General features: G+C 46.9%; 1 protein-coding gene across 1 annotated transcript in view; it reads left to right on the forward strand.

Moving 5' to 3' along the window:
• The first annotated feature begins 7,912 nt into the window (after window positions 1-7,912).
• The window catches only part of GFRA4 (GDNF family receptor alpha 4), a 312,918-nt gene continuing 307,204 nt past the window's right edge, over window positions 7,913-13,626 (forward strand). Inside the window, exon 1 of the mRNA XM_072126343.1 lies at window positions 7,913-8,456. Within this exon, the coding sequence (XP_071982444.1) occupies window positions 8,408-8,456 (49 nt within the window). The 5' untranslated portion in view covers window positions 7,913-8,407. The remainder of the gene's footprint in view (window positions 8,457-13,626) is intronic.

Raw genomic sequence — 13,626 nt, forward strand, 5'->3', positions numbered from 1 at the left:
CTGAGTTATTGCCTAATAGAAATCCAACCCCTACTGAATTTTGCCACTTCAGCCTTTGCTATGGATATGTGCGCCACTAAGCGCAGAACACAGCGGTCGCAAGTCTCACTACAAATTGCTCAGAATTGGCAAGTACATGCACTGCAGAAACTACAGCCACCAGCAGATCAACCAGAAATCAAATATATAGAACGCTACTGTAGGCTTCAAGAAGCTATTTGTATTCTCCTATGGCTATTTTCTAGCCAAGTATCAAAGGAAGCACACTACTATGCCAGATGAGATGACACTGAGTTATTGCCTAATAGAAATCCAACCCCTACTGAATTTTGCCACTTCAGCCTTTGCTATGGATATGTGCGCCACTAAGCGCAGAACACAGCGGTCGCAAGTCTCACTACAAATTGCTCAGAATTGGCAAGTACATGCACTGCAGAAACTACAGCCACCAGCAGATCAACCAGAAATCAAATATATAGAACGCTACTGTAGGCTTCAAGAAGCTATTTGTATTCTCCTATGGCTATTTTCTAGCCAAGTATCAAAGGAAGCACACTACTATGCCAGATGAGATGACACTGAGTTATTGCCTAATAGAAATCCAACCCCTACTGAATTTTGCCACTTCAGCCTTTGCTATGGATATGTGCGCCACTAAGCGCAGAACACAGCGGTCGCAAGTCTCACTACAAATTGCTCAGAATTGGCAAGTACATGCACTGCAGAAACTACAGCCACCAGCAGATCAACCAGAAATCAAATATATAGAACGCTACTGTAGGCTTCAAGAAGCTATTTGTATTCTCCTATGGCTATTTTCTAGCCAAGTATCAAAGGAAGCACACTACTATGCCAGATGAGATGACACTGAGTTATTGCCTAATAGAAATCCAACCCCTACTGAATTTTGCCACTTCAGCCTTTGCTATGGATATGTGTGCCACTAAGAGCTAAACACAACGGTAGCAAGTCCCCCTGCTAATTCCTCACAAAATGGTAAAAGATGCAAATTAAAATAAAAAAAGTAGAACGTTATTGTAGCCCTAAGAAGGGCTGTTGGGTTCTTTGAGAATCACTCCTGCCTAACAGTAAGCTAATAGAACACCCTAACGCTTTCCCTGACCAGCAGCAGCTCTCTCCCTAGCGGCATCCAGAGACAGAATGATCCGAGCAGCGCGGCCAGCGGCTAGTCTATCCCAGGGTCACCTGATCTGGCCAGCCAACCACTGCTATCGACGTGTAAGGGTACCACGTCATGCTGGGTGGAGTGCAGAGTCTCCTGGCTTGTGATTGGCTCTGTTTCTGGCCGCCAAAAAGCAAAACGGCGGGAGCTGCCATTTTCTCGAGCGGGCAAAGTATTCGTCCGAGCAACGAGCAGTTTCGAGTACCCTAAGCTCGGACGAGCATGTTCGCTCATCTCTACTCCTGTCTATTGTGATGGTAGAACCTTCTCTCCTCTAGGTGTAGAGGATGCCCCCTGTCTATGGTGATGGTTGAACCACCTCTCCTCTAGCTGTAGAGGATGCCCCCTGTCTATGGTGATGGTAGAACCACCTCTCCTCTAGGTGTAGAAGATGCTCACTGTCTATGGCGATGGTAGAACCTCCTCTCCTCAAGGTGTAGAGGATGCCCCCTGTCTATGGTGATGATAGAACCTCCTCTCCTCAAGGTGTAGAGGTTGTCCCCTGTCTATGGTGATGGTAGAACCTCCTCTCCTCTAGGTGTAGAGGATGCCCCCTGTCTATGGTGATGGTAGAACCTCCTCTCCTCTAGGTGTAGAGGATGCCTCCTGTCTATGGTGATGGTAGAACCGCCTCTCCTCTAGGTGTAGAGGATGCCCCCTGTCTATGGTGATGGTAGAACCACCTCTCCTCTAGGTGTAGAGGATGCCCCCTGTCTATGGTGATGGTAGAACCTCCTCTCCTCAAGGTGTAGAGGTCGCCCCCTGTCTATGGTGATGGAATAACTGCCTCTCCTCTAGGTGTAGAGGATTCCCCCTGTCTATGGTGATGGTAGAGCCTCCTCTCCTCTAGGTGTAGAGGATGCCCCCTGTCTATGGTGAAGGTAGAACCTCCTCTCCTCTAGATGTAGAGGATGCCCCCTGTCTATGGTGATGGTAGAACCGCCTCTCCTCTAGGTGTAGAGGATGCCTCCTGTCTATTGTGATGGTAGAACCTTCTCTCCTCTAGGTGTAGAGGATGCCCCCTGTCTATGGTGATGGTTGAACCACCTCTCCTCTAGCTGTAGAGGATGCCCCCTGTCTATGGTGATGGTAGAACCACCTCTCCTCTAGGTGTAGAAGATGCTCACTGTCTATGGTGATGATAGAACCTCCTCTCCTCAAGGTGTAGAGGTTGTCCCCTGTCTATGGTGATGGTAGAACCCCCTCTCCTCTAGGTGTAGAGGATGCCCCTGTCTATGGTGATGGTAGAACCTCCTCTCCTCTAGGTGTAGAGGATGCCTCCTGTCTATTGTGATGGTAGAACCTTCTTTCTCTCCTCTAGGTGTAGAGGATGCCCCCTGTCTATAGTGATGGTATAACTGCCTCTCCTCTAGGTGTAGAGGATGCCCCCTGTCTATAGTGATGGTATAACTGCCTCTCCTCTAGGTGTAGAGGATGCCCCCTGTCTATGGTGATGGTAGAACCTCCTCTCCTCTAGGCGTAGAGGATGCCCCCTGTCTATGGTGATGGTAGAACCACCTCTCCTCTAGGTGTAGAAGATGTTCACTGTCTATGGCGATGGCAGAACCTCCTCTCCTCAAGGTGTAGAGGATGCCCCCTGTCTATGGTGATGATAGAACCTCCTCTCCTCAAGGTGTAGAGGTTGCCCCCTGTCTATGGTGAAGGTAGAACCTCCTCTCCTCTAGGTGTAGAGGATGTCCCCTGTCTATGGTGATGGTAGAACCTTCTCTCCTCTAGGTGTAGAGGATGCCCCCTGTCTATAGTGATGGTATAACTGCCTCTCCTCTAGGTGTAGAGGATGCCCCCTGTCTATGGTGATGGTAGAACCTCCTCTCCTCTAGGCGTAGAGGATGCCCCCTGTCTATGGTGATGGTAGAACCTCCTCTCCTCTAGGCGTAGAGGATGCCCCCTGTCTATGGTGATGGTAGAACCTCCTCTCCTCTAGGTGTAGAGGATGCCCCCTGCCTATGGTGATGGTTGAACCACCTCTCCTCTAGCTGTAGAGGATGCCCCCTGTTTATGGTTATGGTAGAACCGCCTCTCCTCTAGGTGTAGAGGATGCCCCCTGTCTTTGGTGATGGTAGAACCACCTCTCCTCTAGGTGTAGAGGATGCCCCCTGTCTATGATGATGGTAGAACCACCTCTACTCTAGGTGTAGAGGATGGCCCCTGTCTATGGTGATGGTAGAACCTCCTCTCCTCTAGGCGCAGAGGATGCTCCCTGTCTATGGTGATGGTAGAACCGCCTCTCCTCTAGGTGTAGAGGATGCCCCCGGTCTTTGGTGATGGAAGAAACTCCTCTCCTCTAGGTGTAAAGGATGCCCCCTGTCTATGGTGATGGTAGAACCGCCTCTCCTCTAGGTGTAGAGGATGCCCCCTGTCTATGGTGATGGTAGACCCTCCTCTCCTCTAGGTGTAGAGGATGCCCCTGTCTAGGGTGATGGTAGAAGCACCTCTCCTCTAGGTGTAGAGGATGCCCCCTGTCTATGGTGATGGTAGAACCTCCTCTCCTCTAGGTGTAGAGGATTCCCCCTGTCTATGGTGATGGTAGACCCTCCTCTCCTCTAGGTGTAGAGGATGCCCCCTGTCTATGGTGATGGTGGAACCACCTCTCCTCTCGGTGTAGAGGATGCCCCCTGTCTATAGTGATGGTAGAGCCGCCTCTCCTCTAGGTGTAGAGGATGCCCCCTGTCTATGGTGATGGTAGAACCTCTTCTCCTCTAGGTGTAGAGGATGCTCCCTGTCTATGGTGATGGTAGAACCTCCTCTCCTCTAGGTGTAGAGGATGCCTCCTGTCTATGGTGATGCTAGATCTGCCTCTCCTCTAGGTGTAGAGGATGTCCACTGTGTATGGTGATGGTAGAACCTCCTCTCCTCTAGGTGTAGAGGATGCCCCCTGTCTATGGTGAAGGTAGAACCTCCTCTCCTCTAGGTGTAGAGGATGACCCCTGTCTATGGTGATGGTAGACCCTCCTCTCCTCTAGATGTAGAGGATGCCCCTGTCTATGGTGATGGTAGAACCTCCTCTCCTCTAGGTGTAGAGGATGTCCCCCCGGTCTATGGTGATGGTAGAACCTCCTCTCCTCTAGGTGTAGAGGATGCCCCTGTCTATGGTGATGGTAGACCCTCCTCTCCTCTAGGTGTAGAGGATTCCCCCTGTCTATGGTGATGGTAGAACCGCCTCTCCTCTAGGCGCAGAGGATGCCCCCTGTCTGTGGTGATGGTAGAACCTCCTCTCCTCTAGGTGTAGAGGATGCCCCCTGTCTATGGTGAAGGTAGAACCTCCTCTCCTCTAGGTGTAGAGGATGCCCCCTGTCTATAGTGATGGTAGAACCTCCTCTCCTCTAGGTGTAGAGGATGCCCCCTGTCTATGGTGATAGTAGTACCCCCTCTCCTCTAGGTGTAGAGGATGCCCCCTGTCTATGGTGATGGTAGAACCTCCTCTCCTCTAGGTGTAGAGGATGCCCCCTGTCTATGGTGATGGTAGAACCTCCTCTCCTCTAGGTGTAGAGGATGCCCCCTGTCTATAGTGATGGTAGAACCGCCTCTTCTCTAGGTGTAGAGGATGCCTCCTGTCTATGGTGATGCTAGAACCTCCTTTCCTCTAGGTGTAGAGGATGCACCCTGTCTATGGTGATGGTAGAACCTCCTCTCCTCTAGGTGTAGAGGATGCCCTCTGTCTATGGTGATGCTAGAACCTCCTTTCCTCTAGGTGTAGAGGATGCTCCCTGTCTATGGTGATGGTAGAACCTCCTCTCCTCTAGGTGTAGAGGATGCCCCCTGTCTATGGTGATGGTAGAACCTCCTCACCTCTAGGTGTAGAGGATGCCCCCTGTCTATGGTGATGGTAGAACCTCCTCTCCTCTAGGTGTAGAGGATGCCCCTGTCTATGGTGATGGTAGACCCTCCTCTCCTCTACGTGTAGAGGATGACCCCTGTCTATGGTGATGGTAGACCCTCCTCTCCTCTAGATGTAGAGGATGCCCCTGTCTATGGTGATGTTAGAACCTCCTCTCCTCTAGGTGTAGAGGATGTCCCCCCGGTCTATGGTGATGGTAGAACCTCCTCTCCTCTAGGTGTAGAGGATGCCCCCTGTCTATGGTGATGGTAGACCATCCTCTCCTCTAGGTGTAGAGGATGCCCCCTGTCTATGGTGATGGTAGAACCGCCTCTCCTCTAGGCGCAGAGGATGCTCCCTGTCTATGGTGATGGTAGAACCGCCTCTCCTCTAGGCGCAGAGGATGCTACCTGTCTATGGTGATGGTAGAACCTCCTCTCCTCTAGGTGTAGAGGATTCCCCCTGTCTAGGGTGATGGTAGAAGCACCTCTCCTCTAGGTGTAGAGGATGCCCCCTGTCTATGGTGATGGTAGAACCTCCTCACCTCTAGGTGTAGAGGATGCCCCCTGTCTATGGTGATGGTAGAACCTCCTCTCCTCTAGGTGTAGAGGATGCCCCTGTCTATGGTGATGGTAGACCCTCCTCTCCTCTACGTGTAGAGGATGACCCCTGTCTATGGTGATGGTAGACCCTCCTCTCCTCTAGATGTAGAGGATGCCCCTGTCTATGGTGATGTTAGAACCTCCTCTCCTCTAGGTGTAGAGGATGTCCCCCCTGTCTATGGTGATGGTAGAACCTCCTCTCCTCTAGGTGTAGAGGATGCCCCCTGTCTATGGTGATGGTAGAACCTCCTCTCCTCTAGGTGTAGAGGATGCCCCTGTCTATGGTGATGGTAGAACTGCCTCTCCTTTAGGTGTAGAGGATGTCCCCTGTCTATGGTGATGGTAGAACCACCTCTCCTCTAGGTATAGAGGATGCCCCCTGTCTATGGTGATGGTAGAATCACCTCTCCTCTAGGTGTAGAGGATGCCCCCTGTCTATGGTGATGGTAGAACCACCTCTCCTCTAGGTGTAGAGGATGTCCCTGTCTATGGTGATGGTAGAACCACCTCTCCTCTAGGTGTAGAGGATGCCCCCTGTCTATGGTGATGGTAGACCCTCCTCTCCTCTAGGTGTAGAGGATGCCCCCTGTCTATGGTGATGGTAGAACCGCCTCTCCTCTAGGCGCAGAGGATGCTCCCTGTCTATGGTGATGGTAGAACCGCCTCTCCTCTAGGCGCAGAGGATGCTCCCTGTCCTATGAAGAACGGGGTGTGGCCTCAGGTGGTAAATAAAGCATTTAAAATGTGCTTCTTTGTATTCTGCATCCATGTGTGAGTGTCTATTTTAAGCCAAGTATTAGGAGGCGTAAAGTCTTATAATTTATGAATGCATCAACTGGCTGAACAAAATTGGAATCGTTTGGGACTACTTAAGAACACCTGACTTACAGACGACCCCTAGTTACAAACGGACCTCTGGATTTTGGTAATTTGCTGTACTTTAGCCTTAGGCTACAATAATCATCTATAACAGGTATCACAGGTGTCTGCAATTAAGTTTTATTATTAATCCTGGCTCTAGTTTTATTATTAATCCTGGTTCTTATGACAACCCAACATTTTTAAAATCCAATTGTCCCAGAGACCAAAAAAGTTCTGGCTGGGATTACAATTATAAAATATACAGTTCCCACTTACATACAAATTCAACTTAAGAACAATCCTCCAGAACCTATCCTGTATGTAACCGGGGACTGCCTGTATTAGATAGATGAAATTATATAAAATTCTAATTATTTATTAATTATTAATAAATTATTTATATAATTTATTTATCACTAATCATTAATCACTTTATTGATTAATGATAAATTAATTCTATAAATCACTTATTAATATTACTATAATAAAAAATACAAAACCTACTGTACAAATCCAGCTCCTCTCATACAGCTGAATCTAAGAGGGAAGAAATAAAGTGATACAAATAAAAAAGGAAATAAGCAATTATTAAAGGACATCTCCCATCAGGATGAAGGATTGTAAACCAAGCACACTGAGATACTGGTGCGTGTACCCTCTGGCAGGATCTGCTCTACTTTAAGCTTTTTAAGCCCTTGTTTTTATGAAAAATAAAGTTTTAAAATTATGCAAATGAGCCTGATGGGCTCCATGCTCACAGTTTATAAAACCATTTTTTTTTTCGTAAAAACAAGGGCTCAAAAAGCTAAAAGAAGAGCAGATCCTGCCAGAAGGGGCACACACCAGTACGTCAGTGTGCTTGGTTTACAATCCTTTATCCTGGTGGTAGATTTCTTTTAACAATAATAAAATGTGTCCATGAAGGGTTAATAAACAACAAGGGTCTGCGCTCCATAAACCACATCTTGTGTCTGGCTGCACCCTCATCTGGCATCAGGAGATGTGTAGGACCCCCCAATTAATAGTAATCCCATGGGTGTACCCCTTTAATCACAGGCAGAATCCTAGGGGATGCATCTATGGTTGTCTTCAGCATTGGATATAAAGGTGGTGAATATGGGGGTGGGATCATCACACTTCTTATAGGTGAGCCATCATTGTATTATTCATAAATGGCTGATAACTGAGAACAATAGAAACAGGAGAGGAGATGGACTTTAACCTGTGGGTCCCTTTAAATCAATGCATAAGAGCAGCTGTATGTCCTGCAGTATTCTATGACTATGATATATGTTCCTCATGTACTCAGATGTAGCAGAGCTGAAGTTGTCATATTATCCTTGGACACAAATGACATATTCAGCAATCCCCCTCCCCTGCCCACAATAAGGGGGCACCCCAGGAGCTTGCACTCAGTGCTGGCCATGTGATTGATAGTCAGTGCTGATGCTCTGAGGCTGCTGTGTGGATGTGAGGGAGGTTCTGCTGCTGCTGCTCCACATCATGTCCCTTTAAACCCTCCAAAGCTCAGTGACAGCAGCTCTGCTCCAGTGCTGGGAGGATTGCATTACAGAGCATGGATGGAGTGAGGAGGCAGCTCAGAGGATAACCCCCATCCTGGATTGTACAAGGAGGAACCTACTCACTGGATACTAAGGATTTGGGAGCCCTGGAAAGTTGCAGCTGCCCAGGTTGAAGTTTGCAGCCATCAAACTTCTCCCATCCCCACATTTCACCCTCTTGGATTGTGAGCTCTGTACAGGGATTTTGTTTGCAGCTTGGATCTTAAAGGGGGATGTGTATAATACAAGGTGCGGAGCTGAGCTGGGAAGAGAGTGAGTTACACACCTGGAGCTAAAGCCTGAGAGGTGCCCAGCAGCTGTGCCAGAGCCCTGCGCCAGGGGCTCCATCCTCATCCTCACCATGAGCTCTCTCAGGCTGTGTGGATGTGTCCTGCTGCTGCTCATCTGCGGTAAGTCACCCTGCTGGGATCTCAGGTTGGCATTACATGGCTGTGTGCTTGATTGCACTTTCTTGTGTGCACACAAGCTGGGTAATCATGTGTGTACAGGCTGGCATGGAGTTGGCATTGCACTGAGCTGCGCACACATTAGCCTGGCACCCTGCTGCTGGGCTGTGCATACTTGTACTGGCATCCTGCGGTGGGCATTATACAGAGGGGCTGTGGGCACTGTATTCAGTCAAATGTGGTGCTTTTGCAGAATTGGGCATGGGTCTGGCAACATGATTTGTACAAGGGGCAGTATGGGCAGATGTGGGGGTAGGAATGTGTGTATTGGATGCCACTAGACTTGTGCCCACCGTGCAGGGGACGTGATGATGGAGCGCAATACTTATATTCAGGCAAGCATGAAGGGTTGGCATAAAGACTGGGATGTTCATATCTGCCACCAGAATGGACTATTTCTGTATATATATATATATCATGTATGGATATAGCAGAGCTGAGTCTATCATCCAGCATAACTCACTGTCACATTATTATTATCCTAAGTTATCACTGCACAGGCAAGGGAGATACAAATTCAGCTCTGCTACATTATATATATATATGTGTGTGTGTGTGTGTTTTAATTGAACTACACCTATGTTACATCTATGTATCTATATTGATCTCTCTCTCTCTCTGTACATCCTCTACCTACCTCCCTGCACTTTGCTCCAGGCAGGTCTATATTATTCATCAGGGCTCTTGGTGTAGTGTCTTCTCCTCTCACATGTTGTCTTCTCGTTGCCCACAGACACTTACCCCCTTCTGCACCAGCTGCCATGCCCCCTGCCCCCTCTATATCCTTATATGTCCACCCTCTACTGCTCCACAACTCCCTAATTCTGATACAGTGTCCCATTTAGCACCGATGTAGCAGAGCTGAACAGTCATTGGGCTCTTAGTGGTTGTAGTTCTGTCCTGTGATAGGTCTATGAGTTATGATAATGCAGTGCTAGCCCTAGCAGCAGTCCCATGTAAGTATGGAAGTAATGTGCTTCGAAAAACTCAGCTCAGCTGCATCAGAATGAACACTTTTTGCTAATCCTTCCACTATAATGGACACTGGTTAACAGTAATCAATAACCTGCTGGTAGAGATCATCACCCCCTCCACCAAACTGCACTGTGCGAGCCCCCAGACCCCCAACCACTCCTCAACCCCAAATCCTTGATCGCCAGCCCTCGACCCCCACAGTATTCACCCTACCAGTCCTTGCCCCTCACCATTTATCGACTAGTCCTCACCCCCAGCATTCACCCTCCAGTCCTTGCCCTTCGGTTCTCGTCTCCCAGTCCTGGCCCCCCAGTCCTGGCCCTACAGCCATTGTTTTCTCCCTCCCCCAGCCGTCACCCCCTAGTCCTCACCCCCCAGCATTCACCCCCAGTCCTCACCCTCCAGCATTCACCCCCAGTCCTCACCCCCCCAGTCCTCACTCTCCAGCATTCACCCCCAGTCCTCACCCCCCAGCATTCACCCCCAGTACTCACCCCCAGTCCTCACCCCCCAGTACTCACCCCCAGTCCTCACCCTCCAGCATTCACCTCCAGTCCTCACCCCCAGTCCTCACCCCCCAATACTCACCCCCAGTCCTCACCCCCCAGTACTCACCCCCAGTCCTCACCCTCCAGCATTCACCCCCAGTCCTCACCCCTCAGTACTCACCCCCAGTCTTCATCCCCCAGCATTCCCCCCAGTCCTCACCCCCAGTCCTCACCCCCCCAGCATTCACCCCCAGTCCTCACCCTCCAGCATTCACCCCCAGTCCTCACCCCCCAGCATTCACCCCCAGTCCTCACCCCCAGTCCTCACCCCCCAGTACTCACCCCCAGTCCTCACCCCCCAGTACTCACCCCCAGTCCTCACCCTCCAGCATTCACCCCCAGTCCTCACCCCCCAGCATTCAACCCCAGTCCTCACCCCCAGTCCTCACCCCCCAGTACTCACCCCCAGTCCTCACCCCCCAGTACTCACCCCCAGTCCTCACCCTCCAGCATTCACCCCCAGTACTCACCCCCAGTCCTCACCCCCCAGTACTCACCCCCAGTCCTCACCCTCCAGCATTCACCCCCAGTCCTCACCCCCCAGTCCTCACTCTCCAGCATTCACCCCCAGTCCTCACCCCCCCCCCAGCATTCACCCCCAGTCCTTGCCCTTCAGTTCTCGTCCCCCAATCCTGGCCCTCCAGCCATTGCCTTCTCCCTCCCCCAGCCCTCACCCCCAGTCCTCGCCCCCCAGTCCTCACCCCCTGCTCCCCCTCTCCCATCACATTGCTGTATAATCATTTCTCCAGCAGATGAGGTTACTCAGCCGGCACATTGCACATTTACTATCTATGTTACCGCCGTGTATTTTGCAATAGAAATGACTATTAGAGAGAAACGAGGAGCGTCGCGGAGTGTACGCAGCTCCCTGCTGAATCATGGGAAGAGAAGTGGGACCTGGATGAGAGGCGCTTAGTGCGAGCCTAGTAAACCGCTGGCAGGAATTAATGGCTTCTGGTATTAGCCCCATGTAATTGGCGCGGATGGAAATTGGCTTTCTAAGCGTCGTCGCCAAATTGGAAGATCCGGGGAATGGCTGATAATATCCGGGATGAGGAAAATCCCAAACCTGATGGGAAAAGTCACAGCAACCAAAGGAAAAAAGCAGGATCTCCATGATTTTTTCTTCTCATTTTAAGAATAAATATAAAATGATATAAAAGTTGGATAACAACTTTAAACACAAAGTATAGAATGAAATAAATAGTAACCACGAATCAAAGCGAAAAAGATAATTAATAATAATATTCGTAATTTTAAAAAGTGAAGAAAATAAATAATAAAAAAACCATCGATAAAAAGAACAATGAAGTAAAAATGTATAAAAACAAAAATCTAAAGAATAATAACATTGATATTAATCTTAGAAAAGATTACATAATTATTCTCCCCATGGTTCTATCGGGTGATGGAGTTACAATATTACAAACCCCCCCCCCCCCCTCCCCGGGGATTAACCCTGCAGCTGCTGGAGCTGGTATCTCGCTGCCTCTGGGTGTGTGGGTATCCAGGTGCCCGCGGTGTGTGATGCCAGGAGCTGCTGAGCGGCAGAGGCGCCGCTGCCTCTAGGAGACACTAGAATTCTGCGAATAATCCTCCTTTGTGTCTCTGCTGCTGAGACTCAGAGTTTATGAGACGGACGATGTCTGCGAGGAAGTTACTGGGGATTTTATGTTTAGAGATAGATAGTAAGGTAGATGTGGCCATCTGGATAATAGAGAGATAGATAGATAGGAGATAGATAGATAGATACATATGAGATAGATATGAGATAGATAGATAGATAGATAGATAGATAGATAGATAGATAGATAGATAGATAGATATGAGATAGATAGATAGATAGATAGATAGATAGATAGATAGGAGATAGATAGATAGATAGATAGATAGATAGATATGAGATAGATAGATATGAGATAGATAGATAGATAGATAGATAGATAGATAGATAGATAGATAGATAGGAGATAGATAGATATGAGATAGATATGAGATAGATAGATAGATATGAGATAGATAGATAGATAGATAGATAGATAGATAGATAGATATGAGATAGATAGATAGATAGATATGAGATAGATAGATAGATAGATAGATATGAGATAGATAGATAGATAGATAGATAGATAGATAGATAGATATGAGATAGATAGATAGATAGATAGATAGATAGATATGAGATAGATAGATAGATAGATAGATATGAGATAGATAGATAGATAGATAGATAGATAGATATGAGATAGATAGATAGATAGATAGATAGATAGATAGGAGATAGATAGATATGAGATAGATAGATATGAGATAGATAGATAGATAGATAGATAGATAGATAGATAGATAGATATGAGATAGATAGATAGATAGATAGATAGATAGATAGATATGAGATAGATAGATAGATAGATAGATAGATAGATAGATAGATAGATAGATAGATAAATGTTGGAAAGTCCAGAGCAGCACAGCAACTAAGGAGCCTTGATAAAGGCTCTACGTGAGCTGAAACGTTGCACATGGAATAAAGACACCCCATCGTTTTGATCACTATCCTGGAGTGCTGCCTGTTTTTGGAATTATAGATAGATAGGTAGATATGAGATAGATGATAGATAGATAGATAGATAGATAGATAGATAGATAGATATGAGATAGATAGATAGATAGATAGATAGATAGATAGATATGAGATAGATGATAGATAGATAGATAGATAGATAGATAGATAGATAGATAGATAGATATGAGATAGATAGATAGATAGATAGATAGATAGATAGATAGATAGAAAATCGATTGTAGATCTACTGTAGATAGATGGTAGAAAGAAGGTGACAGGTGGATAGATACGTAGATAGGAGACAGGTAGGTAGATATATATCAGAAAGATGATTGATTGATAGAAAGATAGATGGTTCTTAATTAGATAGATAAGAGATAAATATATGATAGAATGATAGATAGATAGATATGAGATAGATAGATAGGAGATAGATAGATAGATAGATAGATATGAGATAGATAGATAGATAGATAGATAGATAGATGTGAGATAGATAGATATGAGATAGATAGATAGATAGATAGATAGATAGATAGATAAATATGAGATAAATATGAGATAGATAGATAGATACATAGGAGATAGATAGATAGATAGATAGATAGATAGATACATATGAGATAGATAGATAGATAGATAGATAGATAGATAGATAGATACATATGAGATAGATAGATAGATAGATATTCAGGAAAAGGAAAACGGCAGCACTCCAAAATTGTGAACAAACAGTTGTGTTTATTCCACCTCCAGCAACGTTTCGGCTGTTAACTCAGCCTTTGTCAAGCTTGACAAAGGCTGAGTTAACAGCCGAAACGTTGCTGGAGGTGGAATAAACACAACTGTTTGTTCACAATTTTGGAGTGCTGCCGTTTTCCTTTTCCTGAATGCCTAATCCACTCAGACTGGTGTGAGTGTAAGGATAGCACCCGCTATACTTTATTACTGAAGACTGTGCTGCTGTATTTTTTCTTTTTTTAGATAGATAGATAGATATGAGATAGATAGATAGATAGAT

The sequence above is a fragment of the Engystomops pustulosus genome, chromosome 1 (genome assembly GCF_040894005.1).
Source record: "Engystomops pustulosus chromosome 1, aEngPut4.maternal, whole genome shotgun sequence".
In the NCBI taxonomy this organism is placed as follows: domain Eukaryota; kingdom Metazoa; phylum Chordata; class Amphibia; order Anura; family Leptodactylidae; genus Engystomops; species Engystomops pustulosus.